The 27,518-nt window shown below is 47.0% G+C and overlaps 1 protein-coding gene and 1 long non-coding RNA gene across 3 annotated transcripts in view; one reads left to right on the plus strand and one right to left on the minus strand.

Moving 5' to 3' along the window:
* The window catches only part of LOC138260997 (metabotropic glutamate receptor 6-like), a 202,891-nt gene that overhangs the window by 136,078 nt on the left and 39,295 nt on the right, over positions 1-27,518 (plus strand). The window contains exons 7-9 of the mRNA XM_069209587.1: positions 189-389; positions 6,862-7,001; positions 12,360-13,295. Coding sequence (XP_069065688.1) covers positions 189-389; positions 6,862-7,001; positions 12,360-13,295 — 1,277 coding nt within the window. The remainder of the gene's footprint in view (positions 1-188; positions 390-6,861; positions 7,002-12,359; positions 13,296-27,518) is intronic.
* The window catches only part of LOC138260998 (uncharacterized), a 111,250-nt gene that overhangs the window by 28,410 nt on the left and 55,322 nt on the right, over positions 1-27,518 (minus strand). The window lies entirely within an intron of this gene.

Raw genomic sequence — 27,518 nt, forward strand, 5'->3', positions numbered from 1 at the left:
TCCTCCCATGGGCATGTCTTCAAGTGTCAGTGGTTACCATGGTGATGCTGAATCATGACAAACTGGTACATTTTGGTGGTAAACCTCAAATGTGTGGGGGGGTAACAATAAAGGGTGGAGGGATGAGTATGGATGAGACGACTGTACCCTGTTTAATCTTTACCCCTCAACACCCTCTTCTTCTGCAGGTGAGGAACGGATCGGCAAGGACTCGCTGTACGAGCAGGAGGGCAAGGTGCAGTTTGTGATCGATGCAGTCTATGCCATGGCGCACGCCCTGCATAACATGCACAACGACCTGTGCCCTGGCTCCATGGGCGTCTGTGACCAGATGGACCCCATGAATGGTCGACAGCTGCTGCGCTACATCCGGGGCGTCAACTTCAATGGTGAGTCGCCTGTGAGCCATCAATAAACGGCACTCCATGAGCTCGCAAGGTGTATCCTGTCCGCGCGCACTGCTCTATGCATTATTGTGTGTGCATAGGAACCATCACTGTGCACATCATCATGTGCCTAAGTCTGCATTTCTCGGAGTCCTTAAGGGTAGTCAGCATCACTCCACCTTAGATGAGACTTCAGCACATAAGGAATAATGTACAAGATCTGTTGACACTGACTCTTGAGGGCTGTCATATATAATTATTCTGCAGGTGTTAGAATTGTAAAATAACTTCACTGTGTTCAGGGTGCATTGCTTTATTCCAGATGCATGGTAACCTTGCGTCCCGCAGTGAACACCTATGCGTCAAAGCCTTTGAAGGAACAGCCTCAATTTTCATACAGTTGTATGCAATATTGTGGGGGAATGTATAGCAACAGGAGTGTGTAAACAATCATGTGCATTATTCTATATGTAGCATAGGGCGTGAGTAGCAAGATAAGCAGCCCGGTCTTTTTTTGCCTTACGGTGGATGTACTAATCCGTCGCAGCTCTCCCTGGCCATTTGCAAGGATTCGCAGAAATCCTATCTCATGCACATAGATTAAGAAACCAGGATTCCCTATGTAAATCTTTAGCAGTAGATGGGAATGAAAGCATGGAGGCCTGTGTGGAAGAGCAGATCTTCATCCTTACAGTCACATCCTCAAAACTTCTCGTTGGCAGGCCCTGTCTTAGAAACAAAATATGCATGATGCGCTGGACGTCAGGGGAGCATCTATGTCTCCTGAGCCACTATCTCCCCCACACAATGGACCGATTTAGATACTGGAGGATGTGTTACTCCATCACAACGGTCATGGATATCTCATCCGCGGACTTCTAAATTCCATAGATTATGATAGGATTTAGATTTTGGTAGATGGGAAATCCGTCACAATTGTGATGGAGCAACCCGTCCACCAATATCTAGATCAGGCCCAATCTCTGCTACGTTCAGTGAGTAGAACCAGTCCGTCACAGCTGCCCTTTGAATGGTTACCACCCGTTTTCAGCTGTTGTCAGAGCTCAATGAGCCTTCCAGAGGGGGGTGGGTTTCATGAGCAGTGTGTACATGAGAAAAGCATGATGGAGCTGTGGGATGAGGCAACAAATTAAGGAAAGGAGCCTGAGCTGAAAGAAGGAGTGTTGATGGGTAGAGCGATGAAGAGATGGATGGAGAGACGGATGGTTGGAGGGAGAGGTGGATCGATGGAGGGAAGATGTGATGGATGACAGAAGAAAGGAGGGAGCAGAGGAATGATGAATGATGGAGAGAGGGATGGATGGTGAAAAGAAGGATGAGTGGAGAGAAGGTAGATTGAAGAAGAGAAGAAGAATGAATTGAGAAAAGGAACGAAGGATGTAGAAATTGATGGATGGATGACTACATTTATTGAAAACTGAGGTGTGAAAGACACAATCTAGCCACACTGTTTTCATAACTTCCCTTGGCAAACAACTGAACACGTTCCAGGCCTGCTCACCACACGCAATCACTCCATGCTATTCAGGATGTGTTCAAGTGGAATGTTTACTGTTTTTCTAACGACTCCCGGGGGTGCTGATATCCTAACATTGGTTTGCAGCCATGGAACAGATGCTACCACCTTTCCCCAGATGTAACTTGCAGGATGCCATTTTCAGGGTCGAGCCTGCGTATCGCTTGCAAGACGCTGTAGTAGTTAAAAAAGGGCTCGAAGCCCCATCCATGTCAAGTCAGTGTCTTTCATTGGTTCGTGGGCTTGCCTTTTAAAATCCGTTTGCTTTCATTGGTGAAAGGCATGCATATGTCATGCCTTTTCCGGTGGTTAGCCCTCCTCGAGCACAGCGACCACTGAAAACATTTGAGGCTCGCTGTTTTCAGTCTGGTTTTTGGACTACTTTTTCTCTTTTTTCGCAGCGTGATCTCGCTTGTTTAGCACCGCGATTGTGCTTGGTTTTTTTTCATTTAATGAGGCAAGAAAAATCCGGTTGGGAGTTTACAACTGCTAATAGCTCTAACTAGGAGAAATGCGAGACCCGTTGCATTGCAAATGCTTGTTTTTATTACTTCAGCTGGCTACAGGGCCTCTGTCAAGGCATTTTGTGAATGCGACTACATTGATGAAGGTTTGGGGCCATAATGTAGAAAGTGTCCTTAGGATTTTTGTATGTGCTTTTTGCACCATCGGGGCACTTTGGTATTACAAAAGGGGCTGCAGACACTTGTGCTGTTCCTTCAGTAATATAGTTATATATTAAATTAAATATAATAAAAATGAGTCAGTACAATTTTAAAGGGGAATTCCCTGATTTGCATAATAGTATGTCTTCAGGCAAATGAGGGAATCCTTTGCCTTTGTGACCATACCGTATTACTGATACAGGTTAAGTGGCAAGGAGGCCATCATGAAATGGATGACTGTGCCACATAAAGGTGGCTCATTGTTAGTACCCACACCGTGACCACCCCACCAAAGATGTCCCTTGAAAGGGAGGAAAGGGGCTCTCAGGAACCCCCAGACAGGGCCCTGCAGAAGGGTGCAGCCATTCACATCACTCGCCTGCATAGAGATCTCTGTCCCCCCCCCCCGCCCCCTTTGAAATGCAAGCTAGGTTGCCACCTGCTCAGTGCAGCAAACAGCAAACTTGTTGTGAAGGGGCACACTTTCCTAATCTGTGCCTGGCCCACACACGTGTGTGCACATCTGCACAGCAGAGGGCTGTGCACTAAAGCTATACTGAACCCCTGCTATTCCTCGCAGGATCCCTCACTGCATTTACAAGCATTCAGTCGAATTTTAATTGGGAGTCCAGCCTCATTAATTTGCATAATGGGGGATTTCTGTAAATCCCATCGCATGGGATTTTTTGTGATGTGCAGATCATGCAGGGGTTTTAGCAATGAGTTCATAACCTACTTGAGATGTTTTAAAAGTGGCACGCAGGAATATATTGTTAAAATACAGCAAATAAAAGCGGGAAAGGAGAAACAGATGGTTCCATACCATGCAGCTTGCCTGTGACGTCCAGACTATTTAAATACCATGTATCCTTCCAAAATTTCAGGCGATTAGTAAAGTGAGCATCATTTATTTGAAATGGTGATGACAATTACTTAGAATTACTTATGCAAGCACGTTATCAGCATAGTCCTATAAATATATTCTTGTAAATGTGAGGATCCTAAATGCTCCTAGGAGTGATATTGAATAATTACATTGTTATAAATCGGAGCCCAGACCCCCTTCTAATAATGTCAGGTTGATGATGTCACTTCCTATGACAGTATCTCCTCTGACTGCACTGGGATTATCAACCCCCACTTCTTGTTAATAAAATGTTTAGCCTTGGTAACTGTAATTCAGTTTAGACTGAGGTTTGCTCTGCTTTTTGTGCTGCTCAGCGCAATGTCTTTAATCTGCCAAGTGAGGCAAAAAGACGGTTTTCTAGCCTACGGGTATCTCGCCAGCCTCTTGTAATAAAAAAATATAAATAGAACATACACACAGAAATATATATTTGCACCGATACAAGTCTTCTTATCCTGTGGTATGCATTGAAACTAAACAGGCCTTCTCTACCTCTTTAAAGTACACGTCTGGTAGGAAGTACATACATTTATAACAATTTTATGTGATGATTTTTTTTTGTGAATTCTAATTTTTTACAGCAAGGCCATGGTTGCCGTATTTAGGTTTTAACATCTTTCCTTTATTTTATTTTTAGCATATACTTGCAATTAAAAATATTAAAAATACACCTGTAACAGCAGTTTGATAATGCCACACCTATTGGCTTTGCTAATGCTTGTTGATAGTGTATTCTTTTTAAAAATGCAGTACAGAAATACATACTCTACCCTGGTAGTCCTGTGCATTCAGCTGCTACTTAGCATTATATGAGTTATTAGACCTGGTGCGCTGCTTCGGTTCAGTTCTTTCTGCACCGCTCTGCCGAGCTCTGCTCAGTTCAGCAGTTCCTTGGTGTAACTGTTTTAGAATATTTTAGGATATTCTCACCCCCAGTAACTGCTGCACGTGGTTGATTCTCTCTCTGAAAAGATTGTGTTTGTTGATTTGTGGCAGGGCACAATAGCACTGTTCCTCGCCACTGGGGTGGGCATTGGCACAGTCCTACTGTAAACACATACACATTGGGTCTGTATTGCTTAAGTGCCATCGTGGCATTGTGCCAGCCAGAGGGAGGGCTCAGGGGGCCTATGTGAAGTGTAAACAGATAATCCAGGTCAGCTTTCTTTCCGTTCTGATACTTGCAGTTTTGATGTTGCTATTGGAGATGTAGGATTACAAATGCCAAAATGTAAATACAAAACCACACACAGAACTGAAGGAGCCGGTCCGGAGTCACAGGGGATAAGTTAATTACTCAAGTGTCATATATTCCTGGTGGTATAAACCAAAAAAAGCTCATGGACAGAATTAGGAATCTGATAAACATGAAGGGAAAGGTGTTTCCACAGAACACTTCTGGGACATGCAAAGAACTTGAGAGAGTTGGACAAGTGGGATGCTTACCACCACTTCAAGATGGAAGAAACACACCTGTTAAGGAACATTGTGAGAGCCCACGAATGAATCAGGTGGTGTTGAATGACACGTGTTTCACAAGCTCTGCTCATGGGGGGCACCAGGAGGTTTGCAGTCTCTCTGTGAGTACAGGTGGTGGCAGGTTAAAGGTCTTCCTTATCAGTTGTCTTCTGCTCCTTGCTGCTTTACCAAGCTCTTAAGGCCAGTGGTAGTTTTTTTGTGAGGCAGGGGTGTAACAAAGGCCCCGCAGTCCCCGCGGTGTGGAGGAGCCACTGAGCTCCAGGGGGCCCCTCAGCACCGCACCTGACCATGTTCTGTGCAGGGAGCCCGCCTCCAGTTTCGTTACGTCATTGTTGTGAAGGATGGGTATGTTTGGATCCCAGAGTATCTTTTGTAGGGTGACTCTCGGTTGGGTTTTCTGTTGTTGAACGCCCCCAAGCCTGACACCTGGTTAGGATTTGCATTGCAGAATTTGTCTTTGTTTGATGTTCCTGGTGGGGTTTGCATAATGGGATGTCCATTTTGTTGACCATGTCAGGTCACTTTGTTTCATGATGTGCGGATTGTTTTGGATTTCAGAAGATCTCTTTACCTAATAATGCATAGATTTGGATTCCTGAATGTCTCTTTGCTGTTGGCGCGTTTTAGAATCCAGAATGTCAATTTCTTTAATATCTGGGTAGGAACTGAATTTCTGAATGTCACTGTGTTTGATGGTGTCTGGTTGAGTTTTGGATGTCAGATATCTCCTTTGTATGATGACGTTATGGTGTGATTTGGATTTTATGATGTCGCGTTGTTGGGTTCCATGTGTACTGGAGTTTTAGATTATATTACAGACTGCCTTTTTAATTAATGACACCTGGCTCAGTTTCAGAATGCAGACTAGCCATGTGTGTGTGATGAAACATGTTTTGGATTCCAGAACATGCACTTGTTTGATGATGTTTAGTGGAGTTTTGAAAACATGGAATGTGCCTTGATTTGATGCCGGGTTGAGGTTCATCTTCCAGAATGCAGATAGTGTTCTGTTTGGATTTTGGATTCTGCAGTATCTCTTTGGTTCATGATGTCTGCTTGAGGGTTTGGATTTCAGGATATGCTTATTTCTGTTCATGACTTGTTTGGAGTTTGGACTCCAGAATGTCCCTTAATTTGAATGTATCTGGTTGGATTTGAGACATCCTGTGACATCATTGACTGGTTGCCCCTTTAAATAAAACTCTCCCCGCCGGAGTAATTACGAGTTTGCCGCTAAGTCGGTGGGCGGAAACCTCAGTTTCTGCCCACCGGCCTAGGGGGAATCAGGTTACAGCCTTGTCTCAGGCTCGTAATCAAGCCGGCCGCAATGCTGTAGCCCGCAGGGAGCACCAGCACCCTCGCAATGTTCACTGCCTGCAAAGCAGACAGTGAACATTGCGAGGGTGCTGGGCAGGAAGGCCCCTGCATTGCCCATGCCAAGTGCCTCCCTTTGGCCCCCTCCACCTGTGTAACTGCCATGAAAAGGCTGGCGGAAAAAAGCGGATTATGATCTCTGCCACCGCCAGGCCAGCAGGATCATGGATCCTGGCAGAGCTGGCGGTTTCCTGGCAGTCTGACTGCCAGGCTTGTAATGTGGCGGTTGGACTGTCACAACAGCAGTGGTCGTGACCGCCACAGCAAGTGTGGCGGTCTGCAGACCGCCACACTCGTAATGAGGCCCAGAGTACTAGATGAATTACCACATTTTACACAATTTTCTGCTGCTGCTCCTTTTGGTACGAAACTCTGCTAAGATAGTGGCATTCTGTTGCTGCTGTGCGAACATGGGGAGGGGCTGATTTGTCTCTCTAGGCGGCACTTCTTCGTTGACACCTTCGTTTGTCTCTCCAACCCCTTTCCCTCCTCCTTCCACCTACCATGTTTTAGGCAGTGCTGGGACACCAGTCATGTTCAATGAGAATGGAGATGCCCCTGGACGGTATGACATCTTCCAGTACCAGATGACCAACTCCTCGGCCCCTGGATACAAAGTGATTGGGCAGTGGACAGAATACCTCCGCCTTAACGTGAGTAGCTCTGAAACAATACGTCAGGGGTGCAGAGTGGATCAGGCTTTAGGTAGCATACGATCCCTCTCAGGCTAAGCTGCGTTGTCCTGCTCCAGGCAAGGACGACCAAGCTCTGCCTGAGCTTCACAGAGGTCACAGGGATGCACAACATAGTGATCTCCCAGGTTCCACAAATCTGATTGTCTCAGGCCTCAGACAGCATAGCTATTCCATGGTTTAAGCAGATTGTAAAGTCTTGTTCCTCAGACAACTCAGCTATCCTTCAAGTTACACAGATCTTGCAGGCTCCGGTGTCAGACTACTGAGCTTCCTCCCAGTTTATACAGGTCTTGCAAGATGAAGCTGCTTGACAGCAGATCTATGCCCCGGGTTACATTAATTCTATATGTGCACGCCTCAGGTCGAAGAAGCCATTGGATTACACAGATCTTACAGGTTAATTCCACACATAGTTGTAATTTTGAAGGTTGCATGGATCACACAAGCTCAATTTTCAGGCAGATGAGCGGTCCCTCATATTACATCGATCACACGTGCTCTGTAGGTAGGCCTGACATTCCAGGTTTGGGGCCGGAGCCTGAGGTGTCCTTTTTGTCCATTCCTTTTGATAAGTATATTGATTGAATGTGTTTATTACCCATCCCCAACTGCCCTTGGAGACTGATACACGAACCAAAAAAAAACAGAAAAGAGAAGCCGGCCAAAGCACAGGAGAATCCCACGAGTTTGTTCTACACTAAAGGGTAAGTAGTGGCAAAGAACCAAAAGAAATGTAACCTTTTCTAAAGATCCTCCTAAAACAGACATGTGGTCTGCGTCTTCCTTCACAAACTGAGTTACGCTTGGACTGTTCTGACATAACCCACTGGAGAATTACCAACTTCAGAGGTGCATCCATCAATCTTGTACCAGTGAGAGTCCACGTGGAGTGGTTCCTAGGTGTTTATTGTATATCTGAGATCTTGGAGAACAACAGGACTACAAGGTGAGGCCTCCTACAGCAGCCAGGGAGGCAAACAAGTCTGGAGGAAGGACCACTGTGTAATGGCAGCAGATCTCTGAAGGAGGAGGCCCCCATGGAGTGATAAGTAACCAAATATCAGAGATGAAGGGAAGAGAGCTGCTGCCATGACACCCACTTGTAACAAACAATCCCCTGGACCACCTATTCAAGGGATGCTGTGAATATCAGCAACATTTTCGCCAACTCTGGAAAAGATAACATGGTCTGGAGAGATGAGCTGATAAGGAGTGACCAAGATGTAGTCCTGGCTACAAACTGATGCAAAGTTGACAGTCTTCACAGAACGGTAAGACTGCAAATTTTGTCAACTTTGTCTGCCAGTGAAAATCGCTTCCACCCTAAAAAAAAGATTTTGTGGAAGAACTTTCCAACAAAATCATTTCTACATGAGAAATTTCCCATTTTTTTGCAGACTTCTTTCCGGCAAATAAAAGATTGTAAATATTGACAAAACTTCACCAAGTTGCAAAGTTTATAAAAAAAAAAGCTTTGCATAGTTTGAGGATTCAAGTCTTCAGAACTCTGAGCATCCCTGGTACTAAGTGACATATCAAAGCACTTTAGCCTTATTTTAGACAAGATTTAGGGTGTCAGGCGATATGAATAGTGGACAGGAGACTGTGTGATGCAGTAAAAACACAGAAGGCCAGATTTACAAGAAACTAGCGCAGCGCAGTGCTGCACCAAAATTAGCAACAGCGTGCTGCACCAGTTTTAAAATGCAGGGATGAACCGTATTTACAAGAAAACGGCGCAACCCAGCAATTCCTCCAGCGCTAAATTAAGCAGCCTGCGCCAATGCAGGCATCCTTGCACCATAGTACAAGGGTGTCTGCGTTGAGGGGTGCGATTTTTTTTATATGCAGAAAGATGTCCCTTCCAGCACATAAACAATCGTCCATGGCATTCTGCTGCTGTGCAGGATGCAGCACACATAGAAAAAGCAAAAAACGAGGAGGAATAAAAGTATTCCTCCTCGTTGTGCCATGCTAACGCCACCAAGGGGTGGCGTTAGATTTTGGCGCTGCCTTGGATTTACATTTTTTTGTAAAACTGGGGCAGCATAAAAAGCAATGGGTGTTGAGGTGGAGCGCCACTGCAAAACCCAATGCACGCCTCTCTGAAACAGAAAACTGCGTCAGAGGGGCCCATATTTACAAGGAGGCGTAAAGCCACAAAAAATGGCGTCACACCTTGTTGTAAATATGGAGCAGTGCTTAGCACCACCAGAACGTCGCAAAAAATGATACTCCGGTGGTGCTAGGGCCTTGTAAATCTGGCCCAGAGAGTTGAACAAATCCTAAAAAAATGGGTGGTCTCGGGAGGCAAAGGCGTTACGGAATATGGAAGACCATTTTATAATCCCACTTTCCCCTCATCTCATAGTCAGCACATTCAGACAATCTCTTCCTAGAGCAACCCAGTGATTGCCAAAACCAACTGAACTAAATTATCAATTGAAACGTTATTGCAATATATAAATAGAAACACCTTCTGTACCCGACCTGATCAGGAGTTAGGTGACGTCTAGAAGGAGCTTGCAGTGCCTGAAGTTGGCTGCTATAGCTAGGCAGAGCTTAGCTTACAGTGCACGTGTGTTGCCCAGAAGTGGCTGCCGGAGCTAGGGAGGACCTGATAGAAGGATGAAGAGTCTGAAAATGGCTCCTGGGAGCTGGCAGAGCCTACAGTGTGCACAGGACATGAACATGGCTCCTGGAGATATTCAGGGCCTACAAAGAGCATGGAGTGCCTGTTATTGGCTACTGCTGAAGAAAACTTCATTAATTTTTTGTTTGAGCGTTGTAATTCACAACTTCACATCTTGGGTCCCAAAACAAAGCACACCTCAGTGTTAAGAGATGAGCGTAGCCTGCAGGCCATGTTAGCATAACAAAGAAAATGGCTGAAGCGGGTAACAGTTATACTAAGACAAATGCCTTTACAGTGTTCACACTGCTCTAGTTAGGCGTAGCCCAAAGGATGAGCATAATGCCTGTTAATGACTGCCGGAGTTAGGCAGGGTCTACAGGTAACCTGTAGTGCTCTGTACCTGGCTGTTGTAGTATGGCTGTGGGCCTACAGGGAACCTGTAGTGCTATGTACATGGCTGAGGGCCTCCAGGTAACCTGTAGTGCTCTGTACATGGCTGTGGGCCTCCAGGTAACCTGTAATTCTCTGTACATGGCTGTGGGTTCCAGGTAACCTGTAGTGCTCTGTACATGGCTGTGGGTTCCAGGTAACCTGTAGTGCTCTGTACATGGCTGTGGGCCTCCAGGTAACCTGCAGTGCTCTGTACATGGCTGTGGGTTCCAGGGAACCTGTAGTGCTCTGTACACGGCTGTGGGCCTACAGGTAACTTGTAGTGCTCTGTACATGGCAGTTGTAGTTTGGCTGAGGGCATACAGGAAACCTTTAGTGCTCTGTACATGGCTGTGGGGGGCCTACAGGTAACCTGTAATGCTGTGTAGATGGCTGCTGGAGTTAGGAGGCAGGGCCTACAGGGAACCTGTAGTGCTCTGTACACGGCTGTGGGCCTACAGGTAACCTGTAGTGCTCTGTACATGGCTGTTGTAGTATGGCTGAGGGCCTACAGGAAACCTGTAGTGCTCTGTACATCGCTGTGGGGGCCTACAGGTAACCTGTAATGCTGTGTAGATGGCTGCTGGAGTTAGGAGGCAGGGCCTACAGGGAACCTGTAGTGCTCTGTACACGGCTGTGGGCCTACAGGTAACCTGTAGTGCTCTGTACATGGCTGTTGTAGTATGGCTGAGGGCCTACAGGAAATCTGTAGTGCTCTGTACATCGCTGTGGGGGGCCTACAGGTAACCTGTAATGCTGTGTAGATGGCTGCTGAAGTTAGGACGCAGGGCCTACAGGGAACCTGTAGTGCTTTGCACATAGCTGATTTCTTTGGTCTGGGCTTAAAGAGGACATCTAGCGTAGGGATGTCCAACCTTTTCTGTTATAAGAGCTTCTTATGATCAATGAACCACTAATATTATTAGGGTTGTAATAGTGACCACATCGGAAAGAAATTACATTAGAGTTCAGCATGTGCAGGATTACCAGCAGTGATCACCTTACTGCACCAGGCAGGGTTGCCGGCAGTAATGTAAAAAGGCTTTGGTAGTTTTAAATCCCTTTACATAGGTACCACATACCATCCATAGCAGAGATGCTTTTGACACCAAGATAATGTTAGTAATAAGTCTCCCCAGCACCACATAATATACCACTCAAATATCTGGTTGAAAATATTTTTGAAATCCAACCATTCTGTCTCCAAACATCATCTTATGAGTACTTGAAATACACATATTTTTGTCTCCAATGCACACCTTTCAGTTTTGGGATACATATATTATTTAATTCAGCTCAACAAAAGCCTTCTCATTTAGTAGACGAGGCTGCACACACTTGAGCTACTTACAGGTAGTTGGAGAGATACTAGTAGCACACGAGCTACTCGGAGAAGGCTGATATAATGCCTCTAAAAGGCTGCTGGAGTTAGAGGGGATCCAAGATGGGAGGGGTGGGCCTGGGCCGAGCACATAGCTCCTGGAGGCAGGTAAGACGAACTACATAAAAATGGCTGCTTGCTTTGAAGAAAGACGCAGGAACTGTCCAGATATCACATGTATTTGTTGTTAGATCTTCTGGGAGTAAATGTTGATTTTCTCATTGTTCATCATTTGCCTTCTCTCTTACTGTTTCTTTCAATTACCCCCCAACTCTTCACTTCATTGTTTTCTCCCCTAATACCTGGACTTCCTTTTGGTGTCTTCTGACTCATCTCCCCTGTTCTTCCCACCAAATCTCAACATCCCTAACAATCTCTTGACTTGATGCTTCCCTCTGATATCTTGGTTGCCTTCCTCCCTATCTGGGGTTGACTCAATATTTTACTTTTCTTCCCCATTCTTACCTTCACCTCTGAATAATTTTAACTCTTCCGCAACACCACTGGCTCACTGCTTTTGCCCACTTTCTAATGTCTGAATGCCCCAACTTTTTGATCACCCTTTTCCTGCATCTTTACCTGGGTCTACTTGGCCCCTGGTACTTCCTGCCTACGTAACTTCTCCCTTACTGTCTCCACTTGTTGCTCCCTCCTCTTTCCCAACCTCCTCTAACCTCTGTCTGCTTCATTTCTTGTCACCTCTCCTACTTTTCTGTGCTCCCTCTCTCTTACCCCTCCTCTTTCTTCATCTCCCCCACTCTCATATTCTATCACTGGCTTCCTCGGCTGCCCATTCACTCTTTCTCCTGCTCCTTTACTCTCTTCCCTGGTACCTCCCCTTTTCCTTACCCTCTCTTCTTTTTCTCCAAAGATTGAAGAGATGCAATGGGCTGGTGGTGAGCGTGAGATCCCGCCCTCTGTCTGCAGTCTGCCATGCGAAGCCGGCGAGCGCAAGAAGATGGTGAAGGGCGTGCCCTGCTGCTGGCACTGCGAGCTGTGTGACGGTTACCAGTACCAAATGGACGAGTTCACCTGCGAACTGTGTCCCTTCGACATGCGGCCTAGTGCCAACCGCACTGCCTGTCGCCCCATCCCCATTGTAAAACTGGAGTGGCACTCTCCTTGGGCCGTGCTGCCCATCTTTCTGGCCATCCTAGGCATCCTGGCCACCAGCTTCATCATCGTCACGTTTATACGCTTCAATGATACTCCCATGGTGCGCGCTTCAGGACGCGAGCTCAGCTACGTTCTGCTCACCGGCCTCTTCCTGATCTACTCCATCACTTTCTTGATGATCGCGGAGCCTGGGGTGGTTGTGTGCGCCTTCCGTCGTCTCTTCCTGGGCCTGGGCATGTGCATCAGCTACGCGGCCCTGTTGACCAAGACCAATCGCATCTACAGGATCTTCGAGCAGGGCAAGAAGTCGGTGACACCGCCCCGCTTCATCAGCCCAGCCTCGCAGCTGGCCATCACCTTCAGCCTCATCTCGGTGCAGGTGGTGGCTGTGGTGGTGTGGTTGGGCGTGCGGCCACCACACAGCGTCATTGACTATGAGGAACAGCGCACACCCAACCCAGAGTCCGCCCAGGGGGTTCTGAAGTGTGACATGTCTGACCTGTCGCTCATTTGTTGCCTGAGCTACAGCATTATCCTCATGGTCACCTGCACTGTCTACGCCATCAAGGCCCGCGGCGTGCCCGAGAACTTCAACGAGGCTAAGCCCATTGGCTTCACCATGTACACCACCTGCATCATCTGGCTGGCCTTTGTGCCCATCTTCTTTGGTACTGCACAGTCTGCTGACAAGGTAGGCCTGCCCTGCCCCTCCTTACAACTTTCTTCACTTCTGTGTTTGATTTACTGGGTTATGGGCAGGGCCACTGGAATTATGCAACATGGGAGAACCAAATTATGTGCCAGTGCTGACTAAATTATGTATCAAGAAAAGACAAGTTGTGTGGTATATTGTACCACATTTTATGATATTGTTACATCAATATTTTGTCATTTTCACGGGTTAACATTGTCTGGGCACATGTTTCACCTAGTTATTACTAGTTTAACACTCAAATACAGAAATATATAAGCTGTGGCATAGGTGTGTATGGCAAATAATAAACAGAGATACAATAGGCAACTGAAATAAAAATCAGTCATCCTTTGCTAAGAGCCTCCCACTGCATGGCAAACACGTTGCTGTATTTTTAGTAACTTTTAATGCAACAATTGAGCTAGAAACAATATTTTTGTTAAAATCTTAAAATGATGCGCAAGGATTATATGGCAACTGTGGCAAACACATATTCACGTGGTAGATGCCACAGCCACAGAATTGAATCCTTCTAAAGGCCTTGTTATGGCTTTTTGCCATTTGACCAGAGGACAACTGGTCACTGGGAAGCTGGCAGATTTCTCAACAGACCTGTGCTGGTAACCCCCACCTGACCAGGGGCAGAATCAGTCACATGTCAAGCTTCGCGAGCCTATGGCTGGAGTATCTCGAGAGATCATATGTAGAGTAAAGCATGAGTAGTATAGGGACAGTGGAATCAGAGAGGAGTTCAGAACTTGGGGATATTGTAACTCAAGACAGGCCATTCACAGAGCACACGTACAACAAAGACACAGTATCAAGGCACAGCTCCCAAGGGCTAGTGTGCACTTGTGTATCTGAAGGCACAGTCTACTAAAGAGTGTAACCTGTGTGACTGAAGAGACCATGTCTAGAGCGAGGCAATAGTACCTGGGTTATAAATTGGGCATCACTTTGCTAGAGGTTGTAGAGGTATCAGCGAGGGAATATATGCATGCTGTGATGAAGCAACAGTATAGGATACATAGATTTTACTACCCATAGTACAGTAGAGAGCGCATATCTGTAAGACGCATGCATTGCAAAGACAGCATTCGGGGGAAAGATTATACGCCCAGGGCTAGTGTATTGACAGCTTATCTATAGAGCAGAGGGACGGTATAGAGGTTATAGAAGGACGAAAGTGATGGTATGGAAACTGGAGGTGATGCACACCGGGGTAAGAGTATAGACATTGTTCACGGAGAACACATGTGAGTAAAGAGACAGATCAGGAATATCAGAACATATGGCTGGAATGTGGACTGTGTATACAGTGTAGTCATGCAACAGCAAGGGACTCACAAAACCCGTAGAGTAGGGGCAGTATATCCAGTGGTGAGATGTAGAGTAAAGTGATACTACAGGACTTAGGGCCAGATTTACAAGGTCCTATTGCCCCCGGAGCATCACTGTTTGGGGCGCTTCAGTGGCGCAATGCCCTGCACCGTATTTACAAGATGGCGTTAAGCCACTTTTTGTGGCTTAGTGCGACTTTGTAAGTACGGCCCCTTCACACTCGGCACTTTGTGTGGAAGGGCCGTGCAATGGATGTTGCTGTGGGCCTGACACAGCAACACCCACTGCACTTTGACGCTGCCCCAGATTTACGATATTTCGTACACCTGAGGCAGCGCCAAAATCTAACGCCACTCCAGGGGTGGCATTAGAGTGGTGCAACGAGGAGAAATGCTTCATTTCATTCTGCAGAACACATAGAAAGAGCAAATCGCCATTTAAGATTGTTTTCGTGCAGGAAGTGTCCCATCCTGCACAAAACCCATCTCCCCTCAATGCAGCCATCCTTGCTCCATGGCACAAAGGTGGCTGCGTTGAAGCTCAGCAGCAAATTCATCGCCGGCGCAGGGGGAAATACTGGGGTTTGCCATATTCTATTATACACGCCGCATCCCTGCATTTTTAAAATTACAGAGCGGGGCGCTGCCAAATGTGGCGCAGCACCGCACTCCATCATTTTCTAGTATATCTGGGCCTTAGAGTCATGACAGTATACCCGGACAGCACATGCACATTAAAGCCGTACCATAGAATTAGAGATGTTACAACCCATTACCCTAGTAAGCACAGTTCATGGAGAGAAAGGACAGCACACACAGAAATCTATAGACATCAGACTCTGCAGAGGATGCAAGTGAGTTTGAGGAACACAGATAGCGCACATTCATAGCACACGGCTGGGATACGCCTTACACTAATACTACACTCGTAGCACATGGGTAGATCATATCAGTCCATAGGGTGAGCAGAGATAAAGTCCACTGATAGCACACAGCTCAGATATGGCAGTCCGTATAGAGAGCACGGCGTACATTGAGAGTACACGGTTAGGCGTGCCAATGCCTGTGGTGAGCACAGATACAGTACATTAACCGTACTTAGCTTGGGAAGGCCAGTGTATACGCTAAGCGCAGATATAGTGCTTTGAGAGTACTCGGATACCAATGCCTGTGGTGAGCACAGATATAGTACATTAAGCGTACTCAGCTCGGGAAGGCCAGTGTATATGCTGAGCGCAGATATAGTGCTTTGAGAGTACTCGGGTACCAATGCCTGTGGTGAGCACAGATACAGTACATTAAGGGGGTTATTCCAACTTTGGAGGAAGTGGTAATCCATCCCAAAAGTGACGGTAAAGTGACGGATATACCACCAGCCGTATTACGAGTCCATTATTTCCTATGGAACTCGTAATACGGCTGGTGGTAAATCCGTCACATTTGGGACGGATTACCACCTCCTCCAAAGTTGGAATAAGCCCCTAAGTGTACTCAGCTCGGGAAGGCCAAGTGTATACGCTGAGCGCAGATATAGTGCTTTGAGAGTACTCGGGTACCAATGCCTGTGGTGAGCACAGATACAGTACATTAAGTGTACTCAGCTCGGGAAGGCCAAGTGTATACGCTGAGCGCAGATATAGTGCTTTGAGAGTACTCAGGTACTAATGCCTGTGGTGAGCACAGATACAGTACATTAAGTGTACTCAGCTCGGGAAGGCCAAGTGTATACACTGAGCGCAGATATAGTGCTTTGAGAGTACTCGGGTACCAATGCCTGTGGTGAGCACAGATACAGTACATTAAGCGTACTCAGCTCGGGAAGGCCAGTGTATACGCTGAGCGCAGATATAGTGCTTTGAGAGTACTCGGGTACCAATGCCTGTGGTGAGCACAGATACAGTACATTAAGCGTACTCAGCTCGGGAAGGCCAGTGTATACGCTGAGCGCAGATATAGTGCTTTGAGAGTACTCGGGTACCAATGCATGTGGTGAGCACAGATACAGTACATGGAGTGCACTCAGCTCTGGTATGCAGGTGTATATATGAAGTCCAGATATAGTTCATTGAGAGGACTATGATACTAGTGCATGTGGTGAGCACTGAGGGTACTCAGCTCTGGTATACCAGTGTATATGTTGAGTGCAGATACAGAACATTGAGAGTACATGGCTAGGGTACGAGTACATACGGTGGACACAGGTGCAGTACATTGAGAGTACTCAGCTTCGGTACGCATATGGATATGTTGTGCGCAGACATAGTGCATTGAGAGTACTAGAGTACCTGTGTTATGTTCTGTGTACTTGTAAAGCACATTATCACCCGCGAGGGTATCCTGGCGCTGGGCAGGTATGTGCCTCGCCCTGCCTACGGGAGGTTGGGTAATTGAAAAGCCAGGTCTTCAGCTTCTTGCAGACTTCAAGAAGAGCGGAGGAAGCTCTGATGTGGAGTGGGAGGTAGTTCCACACTTTAGGAGCGATGGAAGAGAACGCCCGTCCTCCTGATCTTGTGTGCATGCGTGGGATGTGTGTGAGTAGGAGTCCTGCGGAGCGGAGGTGTCTGGGTGGTTGGTAGAAAGAGATGCAACTGATCAGGTAGGTGGAGCCCAAGCTGTGTAGTTCCTTGAATATGTGTATGAGGAGTTTGAAATGAGAACGTTGGTGTATTGGCAGCCAGTGCATGCAGTGAGCACAGGCACAGTACACTGAGCGTACTTAGCTCGGGTATCAAGTGTATATATTGAGTGCATAAATGGTGCATTGAGAGTACATGGTACTAGTGTATGCAGGGAGCAGACACACAGTACATTGAGAACTCATCTTTGGTATGCCAGTACATATAATGAGCGCCGCTATAGTACATTGAGAGTACTAGGGTACTAGTGCATGCAGTGAGCACAGACGCAGTACACAGAGTACTCAGCTCTGGTATGCCATTGTATATGATGAGCTCAGATACAGTACATATAGAGAACTAGTGTACAGTACATGCTGTGAGCACAGACACGGTACATTGAGAATACTAGGGTGCCAGTGTACACAATGAGCACAGACACAGTACATTGAGAGTACAAGGTTATCAGTGTACACAGTGGGCACAGAAGCAGTCATTGAGATTATTCACCGTGGGTATGCACAGGTATATTACAGATATAATACACTGAGAATAATAGAGTACTAGCGCATGCAGTGAGCACAGATGTGGTCACTCAGATTATTCAGCTTGGGTATGCACAAGTATAGTACAGATGTTGTACACTGAGAATACCAGAGTACCAGTGCATGCAGTGAGCACAGACACAGTCATTAAGAGTACTCAATTCTAGTATGCACTAGTATAGTACAGATATAGTACACTGAAAATACTTGAGTACCAGAGCATGCAGTGAGCTCAGATGCAGTCATTAAGAGTGCTTAACTCAGCGATGGGCAGGTATAATACAGATATAGTTAACTGAGAATACTAGAATACCAGTGCATGCAGTGAGCATAGATGCAGTACATTCGGTTCACTCAGCTCTGGTATGCAGGTGTATATACTGAGTGCACATATTGTACATTGAGAGTACTAGGGTACCACTTCATGCAGTGACCACAGATGCAGTCATTGAGAGTACTCATCTTGGGTATGCACAGGAATAGTACAGGTATAGTACATTGAGAGTACTAGGATACCAGTGCATGCAGTGAGCATAGATGCAGTACATTCGGTTCACTCAGCTCTGGTATGCAGGTGTATATACTGAGTGCACATATTGTACATTGAGAGTACTAGGGTACCACTGCATGCAGTGACCACAGATGCAGTCATTGAGAGTACTCAGCTTGGGTATGCACAGGAATAGTAGAGATATAGTACATTGAGAACACTAGCACAGACACAGAACATTAAGAGTCCTTGGGTGCCAGTGTATGCAGTGAGCTCAGGCAGAGTACAATAGTACATAGAGAGTACTAGGGTGCCAGTGCATGCAGTGAGTACAGACACCGTACATTGAGAGTACCAGTGCATGCAGTGACCACAGATGCAGTCATTGAGAGTATTCAGCTCTGGTGTTCAGATGCATATATTGAGTGCAGATGTTGTACATTGAGAGTACTAGGGTACAAGTGCATGCAGTGAGCACAGATTCAGTAATTGTGAGTACTCAGTTTGGATATATGCAGGTATAGTATAGATATAGTATATTGAGAATATGAGAGTACCAGTTCAGTGAGCACAGACAAAGTACATTCAGTGTACTAAGCTCTGGTATGCAGGTGTATCTATTGAGTGCACATATTGTACATTGAGAGTACGAGGGTACCAGTGCATGCAGTGAGCACAGATGCAGTCACTGGGAGTACTCAGCTCAAGTATGCACAGGTATAGTACAGTTATAGCACAGTGAGATTACTAGGGTACCTACCAATGCATGCAGTGTGTACAGATGCAGTCATTGAGAGCACTCAGCTCGAGTATATGCAGGCATAGTACACATACAGTACATTGGGAGTATTAAGCTCGGATACATGCAGATATAGTACAGATATAGTACATTGAGAGTACTGGGGTACCAATGCATGAAGTGAGCACAAATGCAGACATTGAGAGTACTCAGCTCGGATATGGGCAGACATAGTACAGACATAGTATACTGAGAGTGCTAGGGTACCAGTTCAGGCTGTAAGCACAGATGCAGTCATTGAGAGTACTCAGCTCAGGTATGCACAAGTATAGTACACATATAGTACAGCGGGAGTACTAAAGTACCAGAGTACCAGTGCATGCAGTGAGCATGGACACAGTGCTTTGACAAAACTCAGCTCGGGTATGTGCAGATATAGTACAGATATAGTACATTGAGAGTACTAGGGTACCAGTGCATGCAGTGAGCACAGATACAGTCATTGAGAGTTCACACCTCGGGCATGGGCAGGTATTGCAGACATATAGTTTACTGAGAGTACTAGGGTACCAGTGCAGGCGATGCAGTACAATGAGAGTACTCAGCCCGAGTACGTGCAGGCATAGTACAGATATAGAAGACTGAGTGTACTGGGGTACAATTGCATGCAGTGAGCACAGATGTAGCCATTGAGCGTACTTAGCTCAGGTATGTGCATGTATAGTACAGATATAGGACACTGAGAATACTAGAGTACCAGTGCAGGCTGTGAGCATAGACTCGGTACATTGAGAGTACTCAGCTCGGGAATGGGCAGGCATAGTACAGATATAGCACATTGACAGTACTAGGGTACCAGTGCATGCAGTGTGAACAGATGCATTCATTGAGAGTTCTCAGCTTGGGTACGGACAGGTATATTACAGATATAGTACATTGAGAGTACTAGAGTATTAGTGCATGCAGGGAGTACAGATGCAGTCATTGAGAGTACTCAGCTTGGGTATGGGCAGGCATAGTACAGATATAACACACTGAGAATACTAGAGTACACCCCAGTGCATGCAGTGTTCACAGATGCAGTCATTGACATCAGCTCGTGTATGCACAGGTATAGTACACATATAGTACACTGGGAGTACTAGAGTACCAGAGTACCAGTGCATGCAGTGAGCATTGAGACTGTACATTGACAGTACTCAGCTCGGGTGTGTGCAGGTATAGTACGGATATAGTACATCGAGAGTACTAGGGTACCAGTGCATGCAGTGAGCACGGATGCAGTCATTGAGAGAACTCAGCTCAGACATGGGCAGGTGTAGTACAGACATAGTATACTGAGAGTGCTAGGGTACCAGTTCAGGCTATAAGCAGAGATGCAGTCACTGAGAGTACTTAGCTCAGGTATGCGCAAGTATAGTACACATATAGTACATTGGGAGTACTAGAGTACCAGAGTACCAGTGCATGTAGTGAGCATGGACACAGTGCATTGACAATACTCAGCTCGGGTAGGTGCAGCTTTAGTACGCCTATAGTACATTGAGTGTACTGTGGTACAATTGCATACAGTGAGCACAGATTTAGCCATTGAGAGTACTGAGCTCAAGTATGCACATGTATAGTACAGATATAGGACTTGAAAATACTAGAGTACCAGTGCAGGCTGTGAGCACAGACTTTGCACATTGAGAGTACTCAGCTCAGGAATGGGCAGATATAGTACTGATATAGCACATTGAGAGTACTAGGGTACCAGTGCATGCAGTGTGCACAGATGCAGCCATTAGGAGTACTCAGCTTGGGTATGGGCAGGTTCATTACAGATATAGTACATTGAGCGTACTAGAGTACCAGTGCATTCTGTGAGCACAGATGCAGTCATTGAGAGTACTCAGCTTGGGTATGGGCAGGTATAGTACAGATATGGTACATTGACACAACTAGGGAACCAGTGCAGGTTATAAGCCCGGATGCAGTCATTGAGGGTACTCAGATCGGGTATGGGCAAGTATAGAACAGATTTAGCACACTGGGAATACAAGGGTACCAGTGCATGCAGTGTGCACAGATGTAGTCATTGAGAGTACTCACCTTGTGTATGGGCAGGTATATTACAGATACAGTACACTGAGCGTGCTAGGGTACCAGTGCAGGTAGTGAGCACAGACACAGTGCATTGAGGGTACTCAGTTTGGGTATGGCCAGGTATGGTAGAGATATAGTACACTGAGAGTAATAGAGTGCCAGTGCAGGTGGTGAGCAGAGATGCAGAACACAGAGTACTGAGCTTGGGTATGCGCAGGTATAGTATTGATATAGTAAACTGAGAGCACGAAGGTATCATTGCATGCAGTGAGCACAGATGTAGCCATTGAGAGTACTCAGCTTGGATATGTGCAGGTATAGCACAGATATAATACATGAGGCTACTAGAGTGCCAGTGAAGGCTGTGATCACAAACGCAGTACATTAAGAGTACTCAGCTCGGGTATGGGCAGGTATAGTTCAGATATAGTACACTGAGTGGTACCAGAGTTCCAGTGCATGTAGTGAGCACAGATGCAGTCATTGGGCGTACTTAGCTTGGGTATGCATAGGTGTAGTACAGATATAATACATTGAGACTACTAGAGTACCAGTGCAGGCTGCGAGCACATACGCGGTACATTGAGAATACTCAGCTCGGGTATGGCTAGGTATAGTACAGATATAGTACACTGAGAGTACTAGAGTACCAGTGCATGCAGTGAGCACAGATACAGTCATTGCCATTATTCAGCACAGTTATGTGCAAGTATAGTACAGATATAGCACACTGAGAGTACTAGGGTACCAGTGCATGCAGTGAGCACAGATGCAGTCATTGACATTATTCAGCTCAGGTTTGCGCAGGTATAGTACAGATATAGTAAACTGAGGGTATCAGGGTACCATTGCATGCAGTTAGCACAGATGTAGCCACTGAGAGTACTAAGCTCGGATAGGGATCGGTATATAAGAGATATAGTACATTGAGAGTAATAGGGTACCAGCGCATGCAGTGTGCACAGATGCATTCATTGAGAATACTCAGCTTGGGTATGGGCTGGCATATTACAGATATAGTACACAGAGTACTAGAGTACCAGTGCATGCAGTGAGCACAGACGCAGTACTTCGAGAGTACTCCGCTCAGGTATGGGTAGGTATATAAGAGTTTATAGTACATTGAGAGTACTAGGGTACCAGTGCTTGCAGTGTGCACAGATGCAGTTATTGAGAGTTCTCCGCTTGGGTATGGACAGGTATATTACAGATATAGCACACAGAGTTCTAGGGTACCAGTGCGTGCAGTGAGCACAGACGCAATACACTGAGAGACCAGATATCAGATTGAACATCCCCTCGTTACCGTGAGATTACATGCGTAAAGCATGGGGTCTGTAAACAGATTGCAGATCTGCTGAGTTTATTTTCAGAGGCTGATGCCTCGCCTGGAATTGGCCAGCAGATCGCAGGCAGCTTTCCCGCTTGGGGCTGGGGACGTCATCGCCCCCACCCTTTCGGGTCTTCGATGCTTAACAAGCAGATGAACGCATGGAACCCTGGGAACAACCCAAATCCGCAGATGGTTCTGCACGAGGCTTACCGCGCCCTACATTAGTGAGAGTGGATGCAGGCAGGTGGCGTGCCCTCTGACCCCTGCATCTGGAGCACGGTTTAGAGTCTGTGTGAAGCCAGGCTAGAGTGAGGCCTTTGGCGTGCCCTCTGACCCCTGCTTCTGGAGCATGGCTTTAGAGTCTGTGTAAAGCCAGGTTAGAGCGAGGTTTTGCTGCAGAGATGGAAGGGATGCGTGCCCTCTGACCCCTGCATCTGGAGCATGGTTTAGAGTCTGTGTGAAGCCAGGATAGAGAGAGGCCTTGCTGCAGAGACGGAAGGGTGGCGTGCCCTCTGACCCCTGCATCTGGAGCATAGTTTAGAGTCTGTGTGAAGCCAGGATAGAGATAGGCCTTGCTGCAGGGATGGAAGGGTGGCGTGCCCTCTGACCCCTGCATCTGGAGCATGGTTTAGAGTCTGTGTGAAGCCAGGATAGAGAGAGGCCTTGCTGCAGAGACGGAAGGGTAAAGCAAAACACAAATAATGGACGGAATGTGGAACCAATCAAACATTTACCCTCAGTCACAGATCTGGGTTTAATCCATCGTTCTTTTGCTCACCATGACACCCCAGTTTAGACTCAGTCATCAGTGCAAATCAGTGTTGACCCTGTTCCTCATGGGAACAGTCCAGCCCGAAGTGCCAGGCCAGAAACAAGCATCCTGGGACCGGTTTCAGGGTTTCACCCTTCATCAGCCAGGCTAGCTTGAATCCAGTGGCATAGTGAGCCCGGGACCCACGTCTGGGCATACCAGGCGCACTTATGGCGGCAAAAGCAAAGCAAAACACAAATGATGGACGGGATGTGGAACCAATCAAACATTCACCCCCAGTCACAGATCTGGGTTTAATCCATCGTTCTTTTGCTCACCATGACACCCCAGTTTAGACCCAGGTATATGCAAATCAGTCTTGACCCTGTTCCTCATGGGAACAGTCCAGCCTGAACTGCCAGGCCAGGTCCTCCCTGGACCGGAAACAGGCATCCTGGGACCGGTTTCAGGGTTTCACCCTTCATCAGCCAGGCTAGCTTGAATCCAGTGGCACAGTGAGCCCGGGACCCACGTCTGCATTCTGTCCATCAACTGTTCTTTTTGCATTTGTTGCCCCAAGTGGGAAGGGTATGCCCAGACGTGGGTCCCGTGTTTACTATGCCACCAGATTCAAGCTAGCCTGGCAGAAGAGGGGTGATACCCCGAAACCGGCCCCAGGATGCTAGTTTCTGGTCCAGGGAGGACCTGGTCTGGCAGTTCGGGCTGGACTGCTCCCAAGGGGAACAGGGTCAAGACTGATCTGATTTGCATATGGCTGGGTTCAAACTGGAATAGCATGGTGAGCAAAAAACACTGATGGATTAAACCCAGATCTGTGAAAGGGGGTGAATGTTTGATTGGTTCTGCATTCCGTCCATCAACTGTTCTTTTTGCAGAGATGGAAGGGTGGCGTGCCCTCTGACCCCTGCATCTGGAGCATGGTTTGGTGTCTGTGTGAAGCCAGGAGAGAGCGAGGCCTTGCTGCAGAGATGGAAGGGATCGGCGCCCTTTGGTCTGGTGGGGAGCTGCGCATGCTTTAGGGCGAGGGAAGAATGGCTTCCTGTGCTCTTGAAAACCAAAGAGCATTTAGGGCCGGATTTAATAAACTTTCATGCATTGTAATGCAACAAGGGAACTTGATGAGCTGCGTTGTGTGAAAGGCAGAGAGCAGAAAGGTGCCATATTTACAAAGGTAAGGCCCTCTTCTGCCCGCTCCTTGCGCTGGTGGCAGTCTAGCACCATGCGGCACGATGCACGAGCACCTGCATTGTAAATAAAGATATTGCTCCTCAGTTACACCAGCATCATGAAGGCGTACCATTCTGGGGCAAACCCAGGTTTACAGACTTTAGAAAATCTGGGTTTGTGTTGGAATCCGTGGGTGGATGCATGGGAACGTTAATGCTCTAACCGTGGATCGCCTCCCTGACGCAAGGTAATGCGAGGCAGCAGTATGAGCTACCTCAATTTTAATTTTTTTATACAAAGCCATGCAAAGCCACACAAATCGTGCTTTGCGTGGCTTAGTAGAAATACATTTTCTGTCGGGGCTTCATCAAAATAATGACACAACCCCGATGCAAAATGTTAGTAAACCTGATCCTTAACAGTAAATCGGGACCTTAATGTCTTGGTGCTTCCCGCTATATGTGCTTGTGTCCGTCAAATTTGTTGCTACACGTATTGAACTCAATAACATTCTGTATTTCCTTTGCTCTACAAAGTTTATGTTCCTATTTTTAACTATGAAAACAGACATGAAGTGCAAACATTGAGGTACACCATGTCAGACCCCCATGAAAGGGGCCACACGGAAGACGGTCATTGGGCATCAGCTAATGGGGTTGGAGTCATTGCCTTTGGTGTCCCGGGTTTCGTCCTACTATGGCTCTGCAAACTGGGCGAAGTACAACCCCTTGAGCGTGTGACTCTCAGGGCCAAGTCACAGGCTTCTCCTGGTGGTAGTGTGACGGGCAAGAGCCCCGAACTCAATAGCCAACCAATAGACACAATAACGTACTCTTCAGGCTAGTGCTTATCTTCTTGTTGAAAATAAAGTACCTCGATCACAGAGCATAAGGTAATACTGCACTGTGCAATTAGGGGGTTGAGACACACGGTCCTAATCCTGTTTGTGATCGTCAGTGATTCTCTACAGCCTCTCGGAACCTGAGACTCTACAGCCTTTCGGAACCTGAGACTCTACAGCCGTTCGGAACCTCCCCCCACTGATGGAGTTTAATTGTGTTAACAATCAAAGCTGCGTAACGCAGGACACTGATTAGGAACAGGTGCAGTTCACCCAAATGACCTCAAGCATAGATGCACACACCAGTTCACTCTCATCAGCTCAAGTATGCACAGTAAAAGCCTTAAATTCATAAAGCAGAATGACTTCCCCATCTCTCATTCCACTCACAGTCTAGGCCCCTTGGTTATTGGCGACTTTCAGATGTGGTTCAGGTGTGTGCCGTGCAGTGCTTAGTTTGTAAAACTACAGGTGCCAGGGCCCTCATCAGGAGGCCACTGCAGCTTGCAGCAGCCACTGCCCCCACCAGCATTGCCAAAGACATGATTTCAGGCCCCCAAAGCTATAATAAGGCCTTGTACAGGAGATATTAGTCATTTTTAATATATATTGAACTAATAAGCAACTGTTGTTGTGATAATCTTTAAATAAGACAAACAGTGCCACCATGTGGCTTACTGTCAGAGGTACCGCTCTTGACAATTAAGTCTCAGTGCTGAGCACTGGAAACCACTGGCTCAAATTAAGCACTGGTGCTGTGGTCCTGCTCCTGCTACCTGACTCAGGACTTGACAGCTAGGTTGGATTAATACAGTGGTTAATACAGTGGCACTTGCCTTTGGCAGCAGGTGCCTCCCTAGACCAAGCACAGAAGGGGCGCTTGGATGGCAAGCTTGGCCTCCAGGCCAGTTGTCAATAAATGGATGTCTCTGGCGGTTGGGGCCTCCAAGCTGATGAGGGCTCCCTCCTCGGCATCAACAATGAATATCAGTCCCCAGTGTTAGCAGCAGGTGCACTAGTCTTTCAGGCACACCGCAGGATGCCGATCACACATGGTGCATGGTCATTTCAAAGTCTTGCTGCAGTTCACAGCAAGAACCACTCTGGGAGTTCAGAGATAACCTTTACACATAGTTGGCTCTTGGCTTTGCTATTTTTCTCTCTTTAAACTTCTTCTTCCGGCAGTGCTTCCTCTTGCAGGACCAGGCACACTCCTTCATTCTCTCAGTAGTCAGTCATCCTTCTGCGCTCTAAGCAGACCCTCAGCTCCCCCAGCAGAAAGTACTGGCTTCAGGCGATGCCCCCTCACCTCTGGGAGAGTGGCTGTCATGCGGACACAAGCTGTAGTCACATGGCAGTCCCTAGAGTAATCTTCAGGGCACTTCTTCCTTGGTCATGTCATGAAGTACATGGAATTAGAGCAGATGGATCTCACTTTTCTACATTTATTTCATGTTGTCATCTTGAACAATGGAAACTGAAGTCTCACCCCCACCCCACTCATCCAACAACTGGCAGCCCTTAGGAAGCACCATCGGCAGCTTCTTCCTTTCTAGGGCATGATTGAATTTCCAAGGGTAGCCGTGCCTCATCCTCCTTCACATCAGTATCTGGGTCTCCACCCTCCAGCCACAGGAGTGCAGAAAATACAGATTCACTGCCTGGGAGATGTATCACCCTCCATCCTGTGCCAGGGCAGAGCATGGGCATCCAGAATGCATCCCATCGGTCCCAATACTCAGAATCTGCCCACACGGAGACCCCTGCCACCGTACATGTGCCACACACTCACTGCACACACACACTCACTGCACACACACGCACACACACACACTCACTGCGCACACACACACACTCACTGCACACACACACACACTGCACGCACACACACTGCACACACACACACTTACTGCACACACACACTGCACACACACACACACACACACTTGATATGCACGTGGAATGTCAGTTCAAGAGTCTTGTATTCACATAATGGAGGAACTTCAAACAAGAGATGTCAGCAGACCCCACTCTCTCTGACACCAAGAAAAAAGACTTGTCACCCTAATGAATCACAGAACTCAGTGCGCTTCACCTACTGCTTTCTATGCCCCAACCGGTGGATGAACACTGGTCCAGTGCCCGCTATGAGGGCAAGCTGTATACATCCCCCAGGCCGCAGCACAGGCTCTGCACCCTACATGACGAGGGGATGGCCCAGGGTTCTGTGTGTGCCCCACAAGAAGCCCAGACCCCAGTTTCACACACCGTCGGGGGTAAGCACTCGTTT

The sequence above is a fragment of the Pleurodeles waltl genome, chromosome 10 (assembly GCF_031143425.1).
Source record: "Pleurodeles waltl isolate 20211129_DDA chromosome 10, aPleWal1.hap1.20221129, whole genome shotgun sequence".
Lineage (NCBI taxonomy): Eukaryota > Metazoa > Chordata > Amphibia > Caudata > Salamandridae > Pleurodeles > Pleurodeles waltl.